We start from the raw sequence: 25,642 nt of genomic DNA, 5'->3' as shown, positions 1-25,642 counted from the left end.
AACAAGCACCATTTCAGCCAGATATAGGGACTTTTTTGAAGACAATACATCTTGAATATCTTGTTAAGGGAAAAAGTCTTGAAAACAAATTGTTTTGAGTCATATTTCACATGAAACAAGCTTTTTTTTTCATTTGAAGAGGTTTTTAAGCTAATTTCAAGATCACTTTTATCTCAAAAGTCCTAAATATCACATCTTATTTCAAGAAATCTTGACAAGCCGATTTTCACTAGTTCCATTGGCAGATTTATTTTGCTTATTTCAAGCAAAAACGTCTTTTATTTGTTGTTTTTCTGACTTATTTTTGGAGGGGCATTTTTTCCAGTGTAGAAACATGTTTAAAGAAACAGAAACATTCTTAAAGCTGTTAAGTTCAGATGGAAATGTGGAGCGAGCTTCAGATGAAGACGCATTTTAACACTTCAGGGTCAGCTGATTGGCGGCTGCTGCTGTCCTGTGAAGCAGCTTCCCAGTTTTCATGTGACCATTGTCATCACAGAAATACCAGGGGCCTGCTGCCAGCAGCTGGAAGCTCCAGACTCTCCAAAGATAGAAGCAACCCGCCTGCATGCGCTGAGGAGACGAGCCCAACAAGTGCGCAGCGCCCGCAGAGCTCGGCCGACGGAAAACTCTGTGAAGAATCCCAGTTCAGCGTGTCAAATGACTGGGTGCACGACCCGATTTTTATATCATGACAGTATGGATAATTATGGCTTGCAGGGGGAAGTGGAAAAGCAGTTATTTGCCTGCGCGACTACTTGAAAAAAAACAAAAAAAAAAAACAATTTGAGATCTGAAGGATTTGAATGTCTCGTGTCCTCTGGAGCGGCTTCATGTTTCTGGCATGTCCACATGCACGAGCATCCAGCTGCAGCCAGCTGATGGATGGTTCTGTGAGGGTGAAAGTGGCAGGAGTTTGATGTAAAATGCTCGTGAGGATTTGTCAGCACATAAATCTTGATTTGCACGCGCAGTCTTGCAGAACTGTGATGACTGCCGCGTAAATGATGACATTTAGGCTACTGCGTAAAAGAAGAACAGATCCCGCAGATTAAGCGGCTGGAAGCTGCAGACTCATGTTATTCCTGCTCATTAGGCTGGTGATGGATGGTGGTGGTGGGGGGGTTATGCTGTCATCCAAGCTGAAGCAGTTCCAGAGGCGCGTTAGCTTTCCCTCTCCCGGCTTATTTCCCTCTACCGGACCCTCCGGGCTTCCCTGATTGGCCTCCCTTTTGCCTCCGGTGTGAGGCAGGATCTCCACTGGAACCCATATGGTGGTCGGATATGCGGATGCGTCAGAGCGCGAGGGGGCGGCGCGTCGCAGCCGGGGTGATCCCCGGGTTTAAAAGCGTCGGACTTCTCAGTGCGCCGGATCAGTGCGTCACGGCGACCTAGCGGAGCCAGGATCCCCAGCAGCCGAAATAACTCACTTCTCTGAGGGCAGAACGTCCGCTCAGTCCTGCGCGCTTTCGCGTTTTTTCTTCATCTGGAATATATACCAAATAAAAACAGCAGCTGAGCGCTTTTTTGTTGTTACTTTAATATTTCTCACAGCGGTGGAGGACAGAGGGAGGACCCTGCGCAACAGCTGGGGGGTATATGGAGAAGGAACCGCGGCCGTCTGCAGCTGCACTCCCAGTTTGAAGAAATGAAATCTGCAGAAGAAGGTGAGCTTCACATTAAAGTCTGTTTTGTTTTTGTTTTGTTTTTAATCTCGGGGGCATTTATTCACCCCCTCCCGTCAGGGTTTGACACCTCACACCCGCACGCGATACTCTGTACAGTTATGATAGTTTTTTATTCGTGTCTCGGCTCCATCTGGAACTGGCTAACTTGTCTGGAGCTCAGTTTTTAGAGGCTGTTTCAGAGGGAACATCTTTGCGCGCGCCCCTCCCTGCTGATTTGGACTGGGAGTGGGCGTGGCTCAGCTGGGGCTGAAAAGTGAGCCCAAAAATAGTCCAAATTGAACCTGCTAATGGCCGACTTGTGGGTGATACTGAGAGTGATTCACAGAACAGTATTGAGTTGCTGCCCGTCGGGATGTCGGCTGATTCAAAGCGGCTAATTTTAGTCCCATTTCGGGGCATCACGCACCGCAAGTTGCGATTTAAAAGCGGGCATCATTTTCTTTTATTACAAAGAGTCACACTGAGCCTCCCTGATGTCATAGTCTTTATGGCGGGGCCCCTAATTCTCCCTAATTTACAGCAGACGGGAGCTGAGGCGGCTGCGTGTGTCTGTCTCCATCTGCGCGCCCCGCTGTGGTCTCGGTCACGCAGCTCCACGCAGCGTCACGCTCACGCAGTTCCACGCAGCTTCACGCAGCCCCCCATCTCCTCCTTTGAACTTAATTGTGACCTCAGCAGAGTTTCACGTGACCCAGCGGGGCGCGTTTGGCACGCAACCGCGAGCATCCCCGGCTGCGCGCATGCCGCCAGCAGCTTTACGGCGCGCAGATAAACGCGCGCGGTGTCCCCGCCGCGTTTATTTTCAGTGGCTGCTGGAACATGAGACCCGGCCAGCCCAAAGCGTGGCTGTGTTTTCAGACTGCTGCAGTTTACAGGCACCATGTGCGCGAGGTGGGAGAAGTGTGGCAGCGCGCGGCGGAAAAAAGTACCTGGTCTTTCTTTCTTTCTCGTGGTTATATTTAGACTCGGGTTATTTTTGGCCGCTCTGCTATTGAGTCCCACCCACCCCGGCTGCTGTGCACACTTTGAGCCTTTCAGAGCGGGTTTGCATCGCTCAGGGATCCCAGCCAGATGAGGCATAGCTCACTCTGTTGTACCACCAGAGCACAGTTTTCCATCAAATATAAAGGTGTAACTTTATGGAACAAGCATATTCAGGAAATTAAAAGATCAAGTGTACTCTATGGGACTGTCTTAATACTTTTTCTTCTCTTTTTTTGTTTATAGTTGCCGCATTGCTATTTAGTCTTTTGATTTATTGTAATTTATTTCTTGATTCATTGCTTGATTATTGATTTTTGTGATGTTATTTTTATTCTTATTCTCTCTCATTAATCCATTTTGTATTTTTTTTCCTGATAATACACATTTAATTTTGTTAATTTATCTTAATGGTGAGGTTCTGGATAAGCCCTCCCAGGGTTTCTGACCTCTCCAGCACCGATTCACTGCAGCTTATCATTTATTATCTATATGTAGGAGCTATTTGTCATAAGTTAGTTTTTGTTTTTTGGTTCCTCAAGTGGTAAAAGGTACATATATGTATCTTTTTGAGGGTCCAAAAGGTACATATATGTCCTCAAGTGGTAAAAGGTACCTATATGTACCTTTTTTCTACATGTTGGGGTACAATAGACAGTCTGTGTTAGGCTACTTCAGTATAAGGGTACAAAATTGCCACCAGAGGTACAAGATTGGTCTCTGTAAGGTACAAACCACAAGGGTACAAACCTATACCTTCTGAGGGTACTGCCCCAGTGACAAGCCATCGTACCCCTAAAGGTACAATTCTGTACTTTATTTTCTGAGAGTGCAGGCAGCTGAGTCGGTGAATGTTTGTCTGATTCTCGCTGTAACGTCTCGTCCTGCTTCCCCTCCAGATGCTTATGGCTACACGCCAAATGTCAGCCTCTCCCTCCCGCTTGGAAACCCTTGCCTCCCCTCCCAGTACCACGGGCTCCAGTCCAGCCCCTCCATATCCGTCTCGGTCACGGAGCCTCATGGCTATGATTCCCAGGACGACATGAGGGCGGCCGGATACTTCTCGTCCTCCGGCGTCCGGCCGAATGGGGCCCCGACCTTGGAGAGTCCTCGCATCGAGATCACAGCCTACGGCCAGTTTCCTGAGGATGAGGTGGAGGAGAGCAACCTTCCTGTGGGCAAGCGGGTCAACTCCATCGTGACGCTGACCCTCCCCAGCGCCGACGGTTACCGCGACCCGAGCTGCCTGAGCCCGGCCAGCAGCATCTCGTCCCGCAGCGGCCTCTCCGACGCCTCCTACGAGTCCAGCTTCTCCTACAACTACGACAACTCCCCCCAGAACTCGCCCTGGCAGTCGCCCTCGGTGTCCCCGAAGGGCTCCACCCTCGCCCTGCCGGGTGAGGGCGGCGCCGGCGGCGGCTCCCCTCGCCACTCCCCCTCCACCTCGCCACGCACGAGCGTCTCGGACGACACCTGGATGGGTCAGCGTGGCTCCAGGCCCAATTCCCCGTGCGGAGCCAAGAGGAAGTACAGCTTCAACGGCGGCGGGGCGGCGCACAAACACTTCCCGTATTCGCCTAATCACTCCCCGGGACCGTCTCCTCAGACCTCCCCCCGCCTCAGCATCACGGAGGAGAGCTGGCTGCCCAACACCAACCAGTACACCAACTCCGCCATCCTGGCCGCCATCAACGCCCTGACCACGGACGGCGTGACCGACCTGGGAGAGGGGATCCCCATGAAGGCCCGTAAGACCAGCATGGAGCACAGCCCGACGGTGAGCCTGAAGGTGGAGCCCGGCGGCGAGGAGCCGAGTCCCAGGGAGCTGAGCCAGGACGAGCACCCCGCCGGCCGCCTGAGCCTGAAGAAGGAGAGCTACTGCGGAGGCTTCCTGGACGTGCCTCAGCACCCGTACTCCTGGTCCAAGCCCAAGCCGTATATGAGGTGAGGATATTTTAAGCTTTGAAGAGTCATATGAAAGCATTAAACTGAAAGTAAATTAGAAGTTGTTTCAGTTTTTGAACGTGGATAAACTGTAGAGGAATGTTTCCTTCTGGGAAGTATGTTAAAGCATATTTACGAGCTTCATCCCGAGGTCTAGCACATCCCTGCCTTCGCATTCTTCACATTCTACCTTGATAAGTGTCTCTAAAATAAGCCCTCCTGCCTCCACGTTAAAGGGATAGTTCGCCTCTTTTGACATGAAGCTGTATGACATCCCATACTAGCAACATCATTTATGAACATCTTCTTACCCCCTGCTGCGTCCTGTGAGCCGAGTTCCAGCCTCGTTTTGGTGTTGACGAAGGTAGTTCGGCTAGTTGGCTGGGGCCACAAAAATAAAGCGTTTTGCTTCTCAAAACAATATGCGTTCAACAGAGTAATACATTTGCATCACAAAATCGTTCTCCAGGAAAAAGTCAGACCTCACAATCTCTTGGCCCTATTTTCTCTCCCTTCGTATCACTGCCTGCTGCCGCCTGCCGACAGCCGCGCCTGTTACGGTGTTTGCTGCTCGGAAGCAGGGACTGCTCGGTCTGCACGGTCTACACAGCACATAAACAAAAGAAAAGGAAACGAAACGAAAGGAAAAGAGAAGGAAAGGAAAGGAAAGGAAAAGAAAAGAAAAGAAAAGGAAAGGAAAGAAAAGAGAAGGAAAGGAAAAAAAGGTAAGGAAACATAAGGAAAGGAAACCAAACGAAAGCAAAGGAAAGGGAAGGACATGAAACAAAAGGAAAGGAAAGGAAGGAAAGGAAACTAAACGAAAGCAAAGGGAAGGAAAGGAAAGGAAACTAAACGAAAGGAAAGGAAACAAAACAAAAGGAAAGGAAAGGAAACTAAACGAAAGGAAAGGAAAGGAAACAAAACAAAAGGAAAGGAAAGGAAAGGAAAGGAAAGAAAATGGAAGAAAAGAGAAGGAAAGGAAAGGTCTGACTTTTTCCTGGAGAACGATTTTGTGATGCAAATGTATTACTCTGTTGAACGCATATTGTTTTGAGAAGCAAAACGCTTTATTTTTTAAACCCCAGCCAACTAGCCGGACTACCTTCATCAACGCCAAAACGAGGCTGGAACTCTGCTCACAGGACGCAGCAGGGGGTAAGAAAATGTTCATAAATGATGTTGCTGATATGGGATGTCATACAGCTTCATGTCAGAAGAGGCGAACTATCCCTTTAAGCTGACATGTTGGACGTGTTTTTTCTGCCTCCGACAGCCCGTCTCTGCCAGCTCTGGACTGGCAGCTGGCCTCCAGCTCGGGTCCGTACAGCCTGCAGATCGAGGTGCAGCCCAAGTCCCACCACCGGGCCCACTATGAGACGGAGGGCAGCCGGGGGGCCGTGAAGGCGCTGGCGGGAGGACACCCAGTCGTTCAGGTCTGCCAGAGCCGCCTTTTTATTGTCTCTACTCTGGTTTCAGGCTCCTCAGGTTGTGTCACATGACTGTCTACAGCAGAGATACTCATTGCGCGGCTCGCACTCGCATAGTAGCTTATAACAATATGCTAACAATAACAATACATTTTTTCAAATAACACACAGCGAATACTGCACAGTATTAAGTATTTTCAGTAAGTTTGCGTTTTTGTAGTATTAAGTATTTTTATTAAGTATTAATTAAGGCTTAATGGTGTTTCCTTAAACCTGGCAACGCAGCCCGCTTAAACCACCTCACACTTGACCGCAGAGCACGCTAGCTCCTTTAGCCAGTGTGAGATGCAGGCACAATGGATCAGTTTTTAATTAAAAAAGGGCAAAAACCAGCACAAAAAACATGCTCATCCTGAATGTCTCACTATGATTACAACAACAAACTACAAATACAACATGAAGAAAGTCGAGGACATGCACGCCAGCTTCCGCTCATCCCAGTATTAAGGTAAATGTGGTCTGAATTGAAAATGTATTGGCTGTGTCGTTTCTTTTTTTGTGGGATGTTTTATATGTAGAAATGCATATTTGCAAAAGGGGACTTTAGTATGTTGCCGTAAAAGTGGCTCTTCCCTTGATTTTGCTCTGCCAACGTGGCTCTTGTGAAAAAAATAGTGAGTATTGATTGATATATTTTTATTTTCGAACATGTATAAAAAAAAGAATATGTATGTAAGTATTTGTACATACAAAAGAAAGAAAAAGAGATCACATAAAGTGCTAATACGTAACAAAACAGCGCACATTGTTCGAAAAAGGAATGGGAAGAAGTACAAAACTTTTTTTAGTTTCCCACCCCTTTTCAACTACTCTTCAGTTTGTAAATATCCTAACTACAATAAACCTATATAAATATATGCCATATATACACTTCCTAAATATCTAAATAAATATATAATCACAAAACTAATATATACTACACACATATCCTTGTAAATATAAATGTAAATATGAATACATATATATATATATATATATATATATATATATATATATATATATATACATATATCAGAATGCCTTTATTGTCATTATACGTGGTATAACGAAACTTAAAGCCACCAAAAACAGTGCAAAGAGTGCAAATATAAAAAATATAAAAATATATAAGTAATGTAAAAAAAAAGGGGGGGGTGTAAGGTGCACAGTTTTTTACGGTAATAAAATAAATAGAATCAAATATGGTGTTAGTGGTAACATATAGAATAAAATAAAATACGATGTTAGTAGGTTCAAGTATGTGAATATATTGCACACAACAGAGTCTGGTCATAATTTGAATATTGCACAAGAATAGGGAATTGTCCAAAGGGATGATCAGTGTGTGTCAGAGTTTAGACTGGTTATGGCTTTAGGGAAAAAGCTGTTTTTAAATCTGCTTGTCCTCGTCCTGATGCACCTGTAGCGCCGCCCTGCGGGCAACAGGTCAAACAGGGCAGAGCCAGGGTGGGAGCTGTCTTTGGAGATTGCCTTGGCTCTGCTGAGGCAGCGGGAGGTGTAAATATCCATCAGGGAGGGGAGAGGGCAGCCGATGATCTTCTGTGCTGCCTTGACGACTCTCTGCAGCCTCCCCCGGTCAGCGGCGGTGGAGCTGCCGAACCATAGTGTGATACAGTATGTCAGCAGGCTCTCGATGGATGAAGGGTAGAAGGTCAGCAGCAGGTTGGAGTTGAGGTTGGGCTTCCTGAGAACTCTCAGGAAGTGTAGCCGCTGCCGAGCCCTCTTGATGATGGCTGTGATGTTCTCTGACCAGGAAATGTTTTTCACTTAACAAGATATTCAAGATGTATTGTCTTCAAACAAGTCCCTATATCTGGCTGAAATGGTACTTGTTAGGCAGTTGTGTCTTATATTAAGTGTAATGAGATACTCAATGAGACAAATATACTTGGTAAGATTTAGATTTTTTCCAGTGTATATTTATCCCTCATCGTCCTCCGTTAACACGCCAACGCTGGTCTACATGGATAAAACACTCCAGCAGGTTTTTAAACAAACACAAATGTTTCTCACCTCCCGACCCCCTGGTGGGCCTGAACCTCGTGTTGGGCCACAGCTTCCTGTGATGTTTGAAGCAACACAACGGGGCAGCCATCGGGCTCCTTTTCGCTCCTGCTCGCCACCTCGTCACTTCTCGCCTCACGTCTTTTGGCTCATGTGGGTTTGGTGACCCGGCTGTTATGTTATTGGGATGTGTCACATTTCTGAATGGAATACCACGGGCAGGCTGTGAGACGGGCCGCTTCCCGTCCAGACGAGGGGTGACTCAGGCTTTTTCCATTGCGTCCACCAGCGCAGAGCAGACGGTTACAGAGTAATGTAGCACGGCCGGTAAGAGCTTAGTCATGAGCTTTAACCACAGGAGCTCTGGTGGTCGAAACGTGGACGGCGGCAGATGTTTTCGCCATCAGCCCGTCTGGTTACCTCAGGTTCTGGATGAATAAAGGCTCTGGGCGTCATTAGAGCTGCATCACAATAAGTGTGTGAGACACATGGAGCAGATCTCACTGTGTTTGGTTAAAACTTAGTCGGCTCACTGTGTCTTACAGTTAGATAATCAAAATCAAATCAAATCAAATTAAATTTATCTGCAGCACATTTCATGTACAAACAGTTCAAACTGCTTCACATAAAATAAAAGCATTGCAGCAGGGAGTGGAAGAAGCTTTAAAAATACACACTGGGAAAAATCTAAATCTTACCAAGTATATTTGTCTCATTGAGTATCTCATTACACTTAATATAAGACACAACTGCCTAACAAGTACTATTTCAGCCAGATATAGGGACTTGTTTTAATACAATAAATCTGGAATATCTTGTTAAGTGAAAAAGTCTTGAAAACAAATTGTTTTGAGTCATATTTCACATGAAACAAGCTTTTTTTTTCATTTGAAGAGGTTTTTAAGCTAATTTCAAGATCACTTTTAACTCAAAAGTCCTAAATATCACATTTTATTTCAAGAAATCTTGTCAAGCCAATTTTCACTAGTTCCATTGGCAGATTTTTTTGCTTATTTCAAGCAAAAACGTCTCATATTTGTTGTTTTTTTTAACTTATTTTTGGAGGGGCATTTTTTCCAGTGCATGAAAGAACATAAAGAGAAACAAATAAAATAATTCAAATGAATTTAAAAACAAGCAACAGTCCAGATAAGTTCAAAGATATCGTGCAGATTTCATTCATAGACACATGAGAAAAGAAACAGTATCAGTGTTGGTCAAGTTACTTTAAAAAAGTAATTAGTTACAGTTACTAGTTACTGCTCACAAAAAGTAATTGAGTTAGTAACTCAGTTACCACATTGTAAAAGTAATTAGTTACTCAGCAAAAGTAACTGTGGCGTTATTTTTTACGTTCTATAACATCTTTAACATCAAATATGTTTAAACACTAGAAAAAATCTAAATCTTACCAAGTATATTTGTCTCATTTCTAGTTAAAATATCTCATTACACTTAATATAAGACACAATTGCCTAACAAGTGCCATTTCAGCCAGATATAGGGACTTGTTTTAATACAATACATCTGGAATATCTTGTTAAATGAAAAAGTCTTGAAAACAAATTGTTTTGAGTCACATATCATATGAAACAAGCTTTTTTTTTTCATTTGAAGAGGTTTTTAAGCTAATTTCAAGATCACTTTTATCTCAAAAGTCCTAAATATCACATCTTATTTCAAGAAATCTCGACAAGCCGATTTTCACTAGTTCCATTGGCAGATTTTTTTTTGCTTATTTCAAGCAAAAACGTCTTGTATTTGTTGTTTTTTTAACTTATTTTTGGAGGGGCATTTTTTCCAGTGTATTAACTGATTGAAGAATAAAAACACTATATGCAGTCATTTAGAACATTCGGTATTTATTTGAACTCAATATATTGCAGCCTGCCATATGATGCATAGCAATAAAAAACATAAATATTGAATATAAAATTCAAGTGCAAAATTAAGACACACAAATGTAAACTTGGGTAAAAAGAACCAAAGGAAAATCTGGCCATTAAGTAGTGCAATTCTCTGTGTATTTTAGGCCTACTGCACAATAAACAGAACACTAAACCTACTCACTGGTCACCTGTTTCTGACCCGAAAAATCGAGAGTTGTTTGTTTTTCGAGTGGCTCCGTCTCCTTCGCTGGGGCTCATGCTAGCTGCATTTGGGCCTGGGGTTGGGTTAGTGTCATATTCGCATGGGTTGATGTAAGGTGTTTCATTAGATTTGAGTTACTTGAGGCAAAAAGTAATTAATTAGATTACTCCGTTACTAGAAAAATAACACCGTTAGTAACGCCGTTATACAAAACAGGGTCCTGAGGTGCCGTGCTGGTTTTAAACAGGCTCGTTCAGGCTGATTCTGCATCTCAGACGCTAACACAAACACTGATATTTGGGCCTAAACAACAGAATAAGAGAGCTCTTCTACTGTCTGATGGCCAACGTCAACATTCAGCAACCGCACCTCTGACATATGTGTGTTGTGTCAGAGTTTTTGAGGTTGTGGTCGCCCCCCCGAAACCCAAATATATGCTCTCAGACACAGAGAAAGTTTGGTTTATGTTTGGTAAAGAGTCTGACTCGCACACAGTCATATTTACAGTGTTTGATTGAAGGAATAACGCATTTCTACTTGTTTCTGTCACATAAAGGTGTCAGTTTGTGAATTACGGCACACTTGTTGCTCCACAACTTCTCTTATTCATCAGCAGACATTTTTGTTTTAGTGGAAACAGCTGTATGACATCCCATATTAGCAACATCATTTATGAACATTTTCTTACCCCCTGCTGCGTCCTGTGAGCAGAGTTCCAGCCTCGTTTTGGTGTTGATGAAGGTAGTCCGGCTAGTTGGCTGGGGTTTAAAAAATAAAGCGGGACAGGTTGGACACATTGGCCAATGATGTTTACTCACAGTTACTTATATCTTGTCTTTTCACTTTATTAAGATCAGATTCTGCAGGTAAAATTGCAATAATAAGGTGACTTGACTTTGACTTGACTTGACTTGCCCAAGAAAAAATTACTTGGGACTTACTTGAGACTTTAAAGCTAATACTTGAGACTTACTTGAGACTTGAAAGCTAAGACTCGAGACTTACTTGAGACTTGAAAGCTAAGACTTGAGACTTACTTGAGACTTGAAAGCTAAGACTTGAGACTTACTTGAGACTTGAAAGCTAAGACTCGAGACTTACTTGAGACTTGAAAGCTAAGACTTGAGACTTACTTGAGACTTGAAAGCTAAGACTCGAGACTTACTTGAGACTTGAAAGCTAAGACTTGGGACTTACTTGAGACTTGAAAGCTAAGACTCGAGACTTACTTGAGACTTGAAAGCTAAGACTCGAGACTTACTTGAGACTTGAAAGCTAAGACTTGAGACTTACTTGAGACTTGAAAGCTAAGACTTGGGACTTACTTGAGACTTGAAAGCTAAGACTTGAGATTTACTTGAGACTTGCACATGTGTGACTTGGTCCCATCTCTGCTAATATGGGATGTCATAGAGCTTCATGTCAAAAGAGGCGAAGTATCCCTTTAAAGCCAAACCCAAACCTCCCCTCCAGACTTTTTTTCTGCCAGCTCCCGCCCCAACCGCACAGACTTCCCTTTGTTTAGGAAAGTTCCTGTGTGTACGGCTGACATCATCGCGTCCTGCGGAGGCGGCAGCCGTTAACCACACACGTTTCTGGCAGGCTGTGCTGGAGATGTCGGAGGCAGCCTCAGACGAGGCAGCCCCATCTCTGCCACTTCCTGATTACACGGTGCATGCTGCGCAGCAGCGTCCCTCCGCCCCTCCGACTGTAACCGGGATCTGAGTTTATTCTGGAAGCTGCTGGTCGTGCTTTCTCTCCTCGCCCAGCATCGGCCCAGCTAAGCTGGCTGTTTTCTGTCCTGCTTCCATGCCACGGCTGCTGCCTGGCTCGACCACAGCCGCCCTCACGCCAGCAGCAGAATGAAGTATGCGCCTCTGAAGTCTCCTGACTGTGGCGCAGTGCTCACCGCAGTCACTGCTAAGAGCTTCATGCTGTTCTTTGGTGTTCACATCTGTGAGGTCCTCTGTTTCACTCCCTTCGTCATCTGCCCTTTTGCTTGAGAACTCAACCAACTTCTGTTTCAGAGCTGCTTTTCTTAGATTTAAATGTCGTCATCTTGGGGTCGTGTGTCGTTTCTCGGATTTCTAGACTAAGGCTGTGTTCGAAACCGCATACTTCTCCCACTACTCCTACTAACTTTTTGAGTTAGTATGCGAGTTTGAGTAAGCGAGAAGTTCCCTGATGCATACTAGATTCTCCGAAATGTTGAGTATGCATCATTGCTGTGTTTGAAACCGCATACTACATACTACATACTCATCGATCAGACAGTATGCAGAGCATTTACCCACAATGCATTTCGCTCCTGCCCGAGCCGAAATCAGCCGGCCTGAAGCTGATTTCACTTAAGCTCTAAACTCTGTAAACTTTAGCAACATTTGAAACATTTTCAGGCAAGAAAGTAGTCGTTGAGATCCCCAACGTGTTGAAAACCTGACAAAATACCGGCTATTTACCATTTTGTTCCCACGAATTCGGCGCTACTAAAGCTAGCCGCAGTGAGCAACGCACTTCCGGTTATTTTCACAAAATAAAATACCCGTTGCCTTTTATCATAGGGAAAGCCATTACTATACAATTGGTGCTTTTGTTTTGAAAACAGGAAGTGAACCTACCCTCATTGTAGCTAGCTTGAAACTGCCGTTTTGACAGGAAATAAAGATCGGCGACGTCACGTTACGTTGCATCTTGGGTAGTTTGAGTATGAGTAGTAACCTCATGATGCATACCCAACATTTCGGAGAATCTAGTATGCATCCGGGAAAAAAGTCAGTATGAGTAGTAGGAGAAGTGTGCGGTTTCGAACACAGCCAAAGTGTAAACGAACAACTATGGTGTGAAAGGAACAGCGTGACAGGATGAGGCTCCTTTATGGAAGTTTTTTTGTGCCATCAGAGTTTGAATACGAATTTCTAATATTGAATTTTTACAGCATCAAAATCAGACTTTGAATTTGAAAAACCAACAGTGTAAAAAAAAAAATCTATTTCTAAAAACAAAAATCACAGGAAAAAAATTCAATGGAAAAAAATTCTTCAACTTCAAAAAATTCAGTGGAAAAAGAACCAGACTCAACATCTGGGTAAACAGGGAGAAGCAATCGATCCCTGTCTCAATTCATTCATCAGATCAGCCATGTCCACCAACGCGGGTGATGGTGCTTCAGTGAGTGAGTTTACTTTATTTGCCATTTGTGTTCATAAAATTGAGTAATAGATATTACTAATATCTATTGAGCTGATCTGTCCAATGGAGCGTAACTTGATTGGCTGCCGTTGGATGAATTGAGACAGGGATCGATTGCTTCTCCCTGTTTACCCGGATGTTGAGTCTGGTTCTTTTTCCACTGAATTTTTTTCCACTGAATTTTTTGAAGTTGAATTTTTTTCCACTGAATTTTTTTAATTTGAATTTTTTTACACTGATTTTTGTTTTTAGAAATGGATATTTTTTTTACACTGTTGGTTTTTCAAATTCAATATTAGAAATTCGTATTTAAACTGATGGCACAGAAAAACTTCCATACTCCTTGTGAAAGTGACACAGACAACTCCATATTTGTACGTGCTGTCAGGCTGCTGCGGCCCTCCGTGCAGCGGGAGCCCCCGCCGGCTGCTTTCTCCTCCTCGGGTTGAGCCTCACGCAGCCGGAGTCTCGGCATTCCTCTCGTGGGTGATAATATGAACGAGGGCGGGAGGCTGCAAGCTGCCAGGGTGGAGGAGCGGCGCATTTACATGACGGTGTTATCTAACTGCACCAACAGATCATCAGTGTTTGCTTCGGCTTCTGGATGAAACATACGATTCAAATCAAAGAGCAAAAAACAGCAACAACAGGACATGTTTCTCAGTTTTAGGATCGCAGTTTAGACGGTTTGATCTGGAGTGATTGATGAGACACAAACTGACACGAGACACAGATGTTTCCGTGCATGCTTTGTGATTAAACCAAACGATAACATCAGGTTCTGATACGTCTATTTGTCTAGACTCTATTTCTGATAATAATTCAATGCAGATCATCAGTAATCTGTAAGTAATTAGATTTTGTGAGTAACGTTGGGAGCAGGCGGCCTCACTTCATGGCGCTCTCCTTCCTGCTCCCTGAATAAACAGCATTGCTAGGCAGCAACCCATTTCCTTACACAAATACACAGGCCCTTAACCCTGACAGGGATCCTCCTCCAAATCACATGTTGTGCCTCCCCGGTCTGAGCCTTTCACTCTCGCTGTGGGCGCTGCTCGCCTCGAGTGCTCCCATTATGTAAGCGAAAGCTGCGGTCTTCGTTTCAACATTTCCACACAGATTGTTTCAGCCAGCTCTCCTTCTCAGAGTGGCTTATAATTAAGTGGGTATGAGTGTCTCCCTCTGACACTTTAACAAGGATGGTGAGACGCACGTATCCTTCATTTTGAGGTATTTCGTCTGCCAACTCGATGCCAGTTTGTCTCCTACAGATTTGGGTTAATTTGTTGCAATTTAGTCCGAACACTGGAAAAAAATCAAAGTCTTACCAAGTATATTTGTCTCATTTCTACTCAAAATATCTCATTACACTTGATAAAAGACACAACTGTCTAACAAGTACCATTTCAGCCAGATATAGGGACTTGTTTGAAGACAATACATCTGGAATATCTTGTTAAATGAAAAAGTCTTGAAAACAAATTGTTTTGAGTCACATATCATATGAAACAAGCTTTTTTTCTACATTTGAAGAGGTTTTTAAGCTAATTTCAAGATCACTTTTATCTCAAAAGTCCTAAATATCACATCTTATTTCAAGAAATCTGGACAAGCCGATTTTCACTAGTTCCATTGGCAGATTTTTTTTGCTTATTTCAAGCAAAAACGTCTTTTATTTGTTGTTTTTTTTACTTATTTTTGGAGGGGCATTTTTTCCAGTGAATAAGTCCACAAAGCGACAATAATCGGTACGTTGGACGCTGCTTTGATTCGTGCCTCATAGCTGGAGACGTTTAGGTTTGCTTTTATGAATTAAAAAGAGAAAATCCAGTTGTGTTTTTGAGTTGTTTGGCTAAAGAAAAGGAGATAAAATGGCTTTAAATTTGAATTGAAGGAAAAACTTTGAGCTGCACTACAACAGCTAAATAATAAATGATGTTGCTAATATGGGATGTCATACAGCTTCATGTCAAAAGGGGCGAACTGTCCCTTTAAGAAAGAGGAAAAAATCCTGAAGACTACTTTAAGATTAGAATTGTCCGAACTCTGTCCCTGCCTTATTTACTGTATTTACAGTTATGTTTGACCGTGTTTCAGTGAATCACTGCAACTAGTTCCTGATTTCCTGGAAACATTAAGTCTGCAGAAACTTTTCTTTCAGGAATGCAAACTTCTGATATATTAATATCCAAATTATTTAGACTCTGTAAAAATGTAAAAATAATCTGGATTATTCAGGCTGTTGCACAGTTCTGCAGATATTTTCATTGCAGTTAGGCTAAGATGTGTTTTCATCGATCTGGGATGATATGCGCCGAAGTTGATTATTAATTAAAAGAACATTTTCCCAGCTGAAAGCAGTCGAAGCGCTGTCGAATGTCGGTTTCAGTCAAATATTTGCGTTAAATCTAAGAACAAACAAACTTTTTAAGAACATTTTCGAATTGAACATGAACATTTTGTTCATTATTACTCCGTATGATGTGTTGGAGGGTCAGGCTGTGCATATTAAAGTCCCTTCAGTATGCATACGTAACTCTATGATGACGTGTCGGTTGTAGCATAGCACCATTTCAGCAGGTCTCACAGGAACTGACGGGGCTCGTGCACACAGACCGCTGCTGGTGAATAAAAAAATTTCCAAAATGGCGACGATTACAAGCTCCAAAATGTGTATTTTCCTCACAAAGCCTGACCTCCCAAAGACCCGCATTTGATTGGCTGCATTGGAGTGACCACAAGCGTTTCCTCTCCCCTTCTCTTAGCTCCATGGCTACATGGAGAGCGAGCCTCTGACCCTGCAGCTGTTCATCGGCACGGCCGACGACCGGCTGCTGAGGCCCCACGCCTTCTACCAGGTGCACCGCATCACGGGCAAGACGGTGTCCACCCCGAGCCACGAGGCCCTGCACAACAACACCAAGGTGCTGGAGATCCCCCTGCTGCCGGAGAACAACATGCGGGCCATGTGAGTTGTGTCAGGGGGATGAGATGGCTCTGAAGTTGGCTTTTCCTGCGAGACTTCAGACTTTTAGGTCACTTTTAAAGACCAAAGACAAAGTCCACGTGAAACCTAAAGTAATTTCAGACAAGTTTGCATCAAGTCGAAGAAATGGTGTTAGAAACCGCATACTTCTCCTACTACTAATACTAACTTTTTGAGTTAGTATGCGAGTTTGAGTAAGCGAGAAGTTCCTGGATGCAGATTCTCCAAAATGTTGGGTATGCATCATGAGGTTACTACTCATACTCAAACTACCCAAGATGCAACGTAACGTGACGTCGCCGATCGTCATTTCCTGTCAAAACGGCAGTTTCAAGCTAGCTACAACGGGGGTAGGTTCACTTCCTGTTTTCAAAACAAAAGCACCAATTGTATCGTAATGGCTTTCCCTATGATAAAAGGCAACGGGTATTTTATTTTGTGAAAATAACCGGAAGTGCGTTGCTCACTGCGGCTAGCTTTAGTAGCGCCGAATTCGTGGGAACAAAATTGTAAATAGCCGGTATTTTGTCAGGTTTTCAACACGTTGGGGATCTAAACGACTACTTTCTCGCCTGAAAATGTTTCAAATGTTGCTAAAGTTTACAGAGTTTAGAGCTTAAGCGAAATCAGCTTCAGGCCGGCTGATTTCAGCTCGGGCAGGAGCGAAATGCATTGTGGGTAAACGCTCTGCATACTTTCTGATCGATGAGTATGCAGTATGTAGTATGCGGTTTCGAACACAGCCTTAGAAAGGAAGAAAATCCCAAGAACAAGGGCAGTTGCTTACATTCCCACCCCAGCAGTTATCAATCCCCTAAAACTGCCATGAATTCGCCATTCATCCTCTGCAGATTCAGAGCAGAAACGCCCTGCAACAGCATTGATGTGACTTAACATAACATCTTAAGGATGTCAACTAGGATAAAATAAAATTAAAATAAGATCTTTAGCAGAAGGGGACTTCCCACCTTCCCCCTAAATCATCATAAGCAGCCACTTCTGTAACATAATGAAGCCTACATCGTCCACTGCTTTATAAAAACATGTACATGTCACACTGAAGCACATGTAAAAATGATTAAAAGCACCACAAACTTCTCACCGTCTGTAAGAAAACAGAAACCATATCCTGAGCTGAAGTGGCTGCATAAAGGAGCTCAGTTTGTGTTACATCCATTAAAAGTCAGAAAGCGCTGATGCTAGCAGGCTGCTGCAGAACCCCCCCCCCCCCCAGTCCCTGTTAGCAGCCCTGCGCTTCCTCAGGAATCTGATCCGAGATGCTTATAAAACTGGAACGTCTGAGCACAGAGGGCAACACTTCCACATCCCGAGGAGTGTGGCGCTCTACATGCTGCGTTGCATCCAGCAGCACAAAGGGAACAAAGTCGGCGTTGACGTTTTAATGTGACAATGAAACACATTTCCTCAGAGCAGCTGGTGTTTACGAGCTGCAGCACGATTTCTGTGTAAATCTATAAGAATAAGCACGTAATTAAGAGGAAGAAGACGTGCAGGCCAACATCCTGACATGCAGAATGGCTGTGTTCCAAACCGCATACTACATACTTCCATACTACATACGCATACTACATACTTCCATACTACATACTGCATACTACATACTCATCGATCAGACGGTATGCAGAGCATTTACCCACAATGCATTTCGCTCCTGCCCGACCCGAAATCAGCCGGCCTGAAGCTGATTTCACTTAAGCTCTAAACTCTGTAAACTTTAGCAACATTTGAAACATTTTCAGGCGAGAAAGTAGTCGTTGAGATCCCCAACGTGTTGAAAACCTGACAAAATACCGGCTATTTACAATTTTGTTCCCACGAATTCGGCGCTACTAAAGCTAGCCGCAGTGAGCAACGCACTTCCGGTTATTTTCACCAAAATAAAATACCCATTGCCTTTTATCATAGGGAAAGCCATTACCGTACAATTGGTGCTTTTGTTTTGAAAACAGGAAGTGAACCTACCCTCTTTAGTTTGAGTATGAGTAGTGACCTCATGATGCATACCCAACATTTCAGAGAATCTAGTATGCATCCGGGAACTTCTCGCTTACTCAAACTCGCATACTAACTCAAAAAGTTAGTAGAAGTAGTAGTAGAAGTAGGAGAAGTATGTAGTTTCTGCATGGGCAGCCGAACAGCTGGGGTCTTTAGCATCCGCACCTGATTGCTTCACCAGTGGGGCAGACCACAGCGTCTGCAGGGAAGAATGTTTGGGAGTGTTCAGATGTGTGCAAAAGTTGACATTAACTGGGCTTCGAGGAATGCGGCGTCGAGGAGCAAAGAGATGGAAAAGCCAGAAACCGATTGGAAAGGCTCAAAGTCAGACAGAGAGGGTCTGGTGAAAACATCTTAGTTCTGGGGGCTTAGATGAGTATCACAGGAACCATTAAAAACAAACTGTTGATCTAATGATTGTTTGCAGCGGGTCGTTTCTGTGCAGTTTTACCCACAGCTGCTCTGAGGTGTGAAAGCTCAGTTCATGGCGTTTATCTTCTGCTGACATGACGGCAGCCTTCATCAGGATCACGCTGATGTATCCCAGAGAGGCTGATCGACTTTTCATTTGCTCCGTTTAATTCCGCAGCCCGATCACATCTGTCATAAATGTGTGCATGGCAGGCTTCAGCACACTCTTTTTGGTGCAATCTGTTGGTTTCCTTAGCTAGGAAATCGTTTTTGAATTGGCTCTGCACTGGAAAAAATGCCTCTCCAAAAATAAGTAAGAAAAACAGCAAATACAAGACGTTTTTGCTTGAAATAAGCAAAAAATCTGCCAATGGAACTAGTGAAAATCGGCTTGTCCAGATTTCTTGAAATAAAATGTGATATTTAGGACTTTTGAGATAAAAGTGATCTTGAAATTAGCTTAAAAACCTCTTCAAATGTAGAAAAAAAAAGCTTGTTTCATATGATATGTGACTCAAAACAATTTGTTTTCAAGACTTTTTCATTTAACAAGATATTCCAGATGGATTGTCTTCAAACAAGTCCCTATATCTGTCTGAAATGGTACTTGTTAGGCAGTTGTGTCTGATATTAAGTGTAATGAGATATTTTGACTAGAAATGAGACAAATATACTTGGTAAGACTTTGATTTTTTCCAGTGTATATGAATGAATTGGATTATTTTATAAATAATTATGTAATTTCAGCCAGATATAGGGACTTGTTTGAAGACAATACATCTGGAATATCTTGTTAAATGAAAAAAGTCTTGAAAACAAATTGTTTTGAGTCGGATTGCATATGAAACAAGCTTTTTTTGACATTTGAAGAGGTTTTTAAGCTAATTTCAAGATCACTTTTATCTCAAAAGTCCTAAATGTCACATTTTATTTCAAGAAATCTTGACAAGCCGATTTTCACTAGTTCCATTGGCAGATTTTTTTGCTTATTTCAAGCAAAAACGTCTTGTATTTGTTGTTTTTCTTACTTAATTTTGCATAAGTAAGCATAAGCATTTTTTACAGTGTGATTGCAATGAATTGAATTCCAATTGGCTTGAATTGGACTTTATTATTTAAGTGCCTTGAGATGACATTTGTTGTATTTGGCGCTGTATAAATAAAAATTAATTGAATGGAATTGAACTCTTCCTCTGGTGTCTCCACAAACAGAATCGACTGCGCGGGAATCCTGAAGCTGCGTAACTCCGACATAGAGCTGAGGAAGGGCGAGACGGACATCGGACGGAAGAACACGCGTGTGCGGATGGTTTTCAGAGTTCACATCAACCCGGCCAGTGGCAGAACCGTGTCTTTGCAGGCTGCTTCTAATCCAATCGAGTGCTGTAAGTCCCCCCCCCAAACACACACACACACACACACACTTAAACACAGCTTTAATGGTTAAATTAGTTATCTCATGAGAACAAATATGGTTATCAAGTCAAAAGACTGGGAACCGGATTAATCCATTAATCCTTGAAGTTTAAAAATATACACTTGAAAAAATGCCCCTCCAAAAATAAGTAAAAAAAACAACAAATTTAAGACGTTTTTGCTTGAAATAAGCAAATAAATCTGCCAATGGAACTAGTGAAAATCGGCTTGTCAAGATTTCTTGAAATAAAATGTGATATTTAGGACTTTTGAGTTAAAAGTGATCTTGAAATTAGCTTAAAAACCTTTTCAAATGAAAGAAAAAGCTTGTTTCATATGAAATATGACTCAAAACAATTTGTTTTCAAGACTTTTTCATTTAACAAGATATTCAAGATGTATCGTATTAAAACTAGTCCCTATATCTGGCTGAAATGGTACTTGTTAGGCAATTGTCTCTTATATCAAGTGTAATGAGATACTCAATGAGACAAATATACTTGGTAAGATTTAGAGTTTTTCCAGTGTAGATATTGATTATGTTTCATAAAACAAAAATCCTGAATATCAGGACAAGAAGCTTTTTTCTTTGGTAATCACATGAAAATGAAATTCTATAAATGAAGGCGATAATCATAAGATGAAGCCGAGCTAAATGTGGTTCATGTGACATTTTGATTTGCCAGTATTTCACTGAGTAAAAGCTATTTAGCTTCACTCAATAAACTCCATTGACTCTGTGCGCTGCACTTGAGCTGACCTTCCAGCGGGCCGGGATAAACTCCGGCACGTCCACCGCTTCATGTGGTTCTGGCGCTGAGGGGTGCCATGGAGATTAAGCCCTGTGAGGTAAATTGAAGACAGTAGTTAAACCATGATCTCAACCCCCTGAAATAAAGCATTGTTAGGCTGCCACAAAACAAAAGTTTTTGACCAGAATTCAGTCTGTGTGCGAGTGAAGCAGAACGACAGAGAAATAGAGAGATGTGGGAACGGCTGATTGTTTCCAAAGACGAGAGAATCAGAGTTTTATCTTCATCAGAGAGCAGCAGAAGAAGCTAAAGCTAAAGCAGAAGCAGCTAAAGAAGCAGCTAAAGCAGCAGCTAAAGAAGCAGCTAAAGAAGCAGCTAAAGAAGCAGCTGAAGCAACAGCTAAAGAAGCAGCAAAAGTAGCAGCTAAAGAAGAAGCTGAAGCAGCAGCAACAGCTAAAGCAGCAGCTAAAGAAGCAGCAACAGCTAAAGAAGCAACAACAGCTAAAAAGGCAGCTAAAGCAACAGCTAAAGAAGCAACAGCTAAAGAAGCAACAGCTAAAGAAGCAGCAGCTAAAGCAGCAGCAGCTAAAGCAGCAGCAGCTAAAGAAGCAGCTGAAGCAACAGCTAAAGAAGCAGCAAAAGTAGCAGCTAAAGAAGAAGCTGAAGCAGCAGCAACAGCTAAAGCAGCAGCTAAAGAAGCAGCAACAGCTAAAGAAGCAACAACAGCTAAAGAAGCAGCTGAAGCAGCAGCTAAAGCAGCAGCAGCTAAAGCAGAAGCAGCCAAAGAAGCAGCTAAAACAGCAGCAGCTAAAGCAGACGCAGCTAAAGCAGCAGCAGCTAAAGCAGCAGCAGCTAAAGCAGCAGCAGCTAAAGAAGCAGCTAACTGAAACAAGATGATCCCAGTGGTTAGAAAAAAAGGTTTTATTAAAACTGTCCAAACTGGTTCCACAGAGAGGGGCCTGATAACCGAAAGCTCTGCCTCCCAAACTGGCAGCTGGTTCCACAGAGAGGGGCCTGATAACTGAAGGCTCTGCCTCCCAAACTGGCAGCTGGTTCCACAGAGAGGGGCCTGATAACTGAAGGCTCTGCCTCCCAAACTGGCAGCTGGTTCCACAGAGAGGGGCCTGATAACTGAAGGCTCTGCCTCTCAAACTGGCAGCTGGTTCCACAGAGAGGGGCCTGATAACTGAAGGCTCTGCCTCCCAAACTGGCAGCTGGTTCCACAGAGAGGGGGAGTAATTGTAGATTACAACTCATTATTTATTATTTATTATCTCATTATTTTGAGATGCAAACAGTTTATTTTGTGGAACTAACTCCTAACTTTCAGATAACCTATTTTTAAACGCTAACTCATTATTTTTGTTTGTCATTAAATCAAATTCGGAACTCGTAATTAGAAAAAAACATCATTATTTATTTTCAGATATCATATAAGTCTTTAATTGGACTTTTATGAACTTTTTCTCCATCACATTCGTTGAAATGAGATTCCATACTTTATGCATCATAGTTGGTTTCAGTGAAATTCCAGATGTCTCTCACAAGACGCACCTGGCCAAGTAATCAGCATCTAGTTGAACGTTTAGTTGAAAAGATGAGATTTGTTTGTCTTTTTATGCTAAGAGATCATTCTGTAAAAACTAAGAGAAAGCAGGGAATGAGAGGAACCTGCCAAAAGCTCAGTGAGGAGTAAGAAAGATAGGGAGATTAAATATGGGAGACAAAACAACCCCCATCATTTAGAGAAAGCACGAGTAAATACAACACGAAGCCTCTGCCTGCTTCCTGCCAAACACAGACTTTGATTTGGACATGAAAAGTGGAGTGTTGCTCTGCACTGGAAAAAATGCCCCTCCGAAATTAAGTAAAAAAACAACAAATAAAAGATGTTTTTGCTTGAAATAAGCAAAAAAATCTGCCAATGGAACTAGTGAAAATCGGCTTGTCAAGATTTCTTGAAATAAGATGTGATATTTAGGACTTTTGAGTTAAACGTTATCTTGAAATTAGCTTAAAAACCTCTTCAAATGTAAAAAAGCTTGTTTCATATGATATGTGACTAAAATAATTTGTTTTCAAGACTTTCCACTTAACAAGATATTCAAGATGTATTGTATTAAAACAAGTCCCTATAACTGGCTGAAATGGTACTTGTTAGGCAGTTGTGTCTCATATCAAGTGTAATGAGATACTCAATGAGACAAATATACTTGGTAAGATTTAGATTTTTTTCCAGTGTGCAATATCAAGTAATACTCACTTGCCATTATCAAGTAAATTTTACTTACCATAAAACATAACAGTTTTGAAGATATTAAGTAACATTTACTTAATTACATATAAGTTTTAAGTTATATTCATTTAAACACATTAAGTAAAGTCTACACTAGAAAAAAATGCCCCTCCAAAAATAAATAAAAAAAACAACAAATACAAGACGTTTTTGCTTGAAATAATAAAACAAAAAAATCTGCCAATGGAACTAGTGAAAATCGGCTTGTCAAGATTTCTTGAAATAAAATGTGATATTTAGGACTTTTGAGTTAAAAGTGATCTTGAAATTAGCTTAAAAACCTCTTCAAATGAAAAAAAAAGCTTGTTTCATATGATATGTGACTCAAAACAATTTGTTTTCAGGACTTTTTCACTTGTTTTAATACAATACATCTTGAATATCTTGTTAAGGGAAAAAGTCTTGAAAACAAATTGTTTTGAGTCATATTTCACATGAAACAAGCTTTTTTTTTCATTTGAAGAGGTTTTTAAGCTAATTTCAAGATCACTTTTATCTCAAAAGTCCCAAATATCACATCTTATTTCAAGAAATCTTGACAAGCTGATTTTCACTAGTTCCATTGGCAGATTGTTTTGCTTATTTCAAGCAAAAACATCTTTTGTTTATTGTTTTTTTTACTTATTTTTGGAGGGGCATTTTTTCCAGTGTAGGCAGTTGTCTTATTTTTTTGTAATGAGATATTTTGACTAGAAATGAGACAAATATACTTGGTAAGACTTTGATTTTTTCCAGTGTGTGGAAGCTGCCTGGGTAGTAACTCAGCCTCGGCCTGGATGCTCAGGTCTGCATGGGGAGTGGGTGTGTATTAGCTGAGCAATGAGGCCGGTTTCTGGTTTCCCTCCCGCAGCCCAGAGATCGGCCCAGGAGCTGCCGCTGGTGGATAAGCAGAGCCTGGAGACCAGCCCCGCCCCCGGGGGCGAGAGGATGCTCCTGGATGGACACAACTTCCAGCACGACTCCAAAGTGGTGTTTGTGGAAAAGGCTCAAGGTATTTGAGCCTTTTATATTCGAGGCGTTTGGTGCATGTGTGTGTTTCCCTCTCTGCTGCTGGAGAAAACCCCAGGACCGTTCCCTCCTCCTCCTCCATCTAAATACCCTCCGCTCTGCCAGAGTGCCACATGTGGTGCACATTAATGCTGTATTTTTAACCCAGTTGATTTACATTTGCAGAAGTTTCCATTGCCTGTTCAGCAGAGGAATGGATCACAAATGCAGCATGTGTTTTGTGTGTGTGTGTGTGTGTGTGGCTGTGCACGTGATGGATGCAAGCGCTTTGTGTGCACTGAAAAAAACAACTCATAAGATTTACTTACGCTGGAAAAAAATGCCCCTCCAAAAATAAATAATAAAACAACAAATAAAAGACGTTTTTGCTTGAAATAAACAAAAAAATCTGCCAATGGAACTAGTGAAAATCGGCTTGTCAAGATTTCTTGAAATAAAATGTGATATTTAGGACTTTTGAGTTAAAAGTGATCTTGAAATTAGCTTAAAAACCTCTTCAAATGTCAAAAAAATCTTGTTTCAACTGATATGTGACTCAAAACAATTTGTTTTCAAGACTTTTTCACTTAACAAGATATTCCAGATGTATTATCTTCATACAAGTCCCTATATCTGGCTGAAATGGAACTTGTTAGGCAATTGTGCCGTATTTCAAGTGTAATGAGATACTCAATGAGACAAATATACTTGGTAAGATTTAGATTTTTTCCAGTGTAAAAAACCCTTTGTAAGTATTTGCACTCAAATGATTTAAGTAATATTTAATGCTGCAATATCAAGTAACACTCACTTGCCAGTATCAAGTAAATTTTAATTACCATAAAACAGTTTCAAAACTGATATTAAGTAACATTTACTTAATTACATCTAAGTTTTAAGTTATATTTATTTAAGCAAATTAAGTAAAGTCTACTTGTTTTTCATAGGCAAGAACATCATTTTACTTAAAATTTTAAGTAAATTTGATATATCTGTAGTATTTGCTGTTATGAAGTAACTTAGTAGATAACGATACACTTTCAGAGTAAAGTTTATGTAGTATTTCTAGGTTTATGTACATACAACTATTAAATATTTAAATTGTATGAGGAAACCTAAGTAAAACTTACTCTTCCCCCATAATTCATGTATTACAGTAATAAAATGTTTAATTTTACTTAAGGCGAGACACTACAGGTGAATAGGGTAATATTTTAAAATAATAGATATCACCATGAAACTTCCTCAGTTGATTACTTATACAAATATGAGAAAAAAATGTATTACAAGTTTTAGAAATGTGTATGTTTAATTATGCAAATTAGGCATTGTCTCATTAAATATGCACACATTTGCATATATTTACGGAAGATAGATCTGAACATATGATAAAG

General features: G+C 41.8%; 1 protein-coding gene across 2 annotated transcripts in view; it reads left to right on the top strand.

Moving 5' to 3' along the window:
- The first annotated feature begins 1,376 nt into the window (after positions 1–1,376).
- nfatc1 (nuclear factor of activated T cells 1) overlaps positions 1,377–25,642 on the top strand; it is an 82,431-nt gene continuing 58,165 nt past the window's right edge. For both annotated transcript variants that reach the window (XM_075449550.1, XM_075449549.1), the window contains exons 1-6: positions 1,377–1,667; positions 3,569–4,613; positions 5,887–6,046; positions 16,150–16,352; positions 20,010–20,182; positions 24,112–24,252. In XM_075449550.1, coding sequence (XP_075305665.1) covers positions 1,649–1,667; positions 3,569–4,613; positions 5,887–6,046; positions 16,150–16,352; positions 20,010–20,182; positions 24,112–24,252 — 1,741 coding nt within the window. In that variant the 5' untranslated portion in view covers positions 1,377–1,648. The remainder of the gene's footprint in view (positions 1,668–3,568; positions 4,614–5,886; positions 6,047–16,149; positions 16,353–20,009; positions 20,183–24,111; positions 24,253–25,642) is intronic.

This window comes from Odontesthes bonariensis, chromosome 18, assembly GCF_027942865.1.
Source record: "Odontesthes bonariensis isolate fOdoBon6 chromosome 18, fOdoBon6.hap1, whole genome shotgun sequence".
Classification (NCBI taxonomy): domain Eukaryota; kingdom Metazoa; phylum Chordata; class Actinopteri; order Atheriniformes; family Atherinopsidae; genus Odontesthes; species Odontesthes bonariensis.
This window is presented reverse-complemented; position numbering and strand designations above follow the sequence as displayed.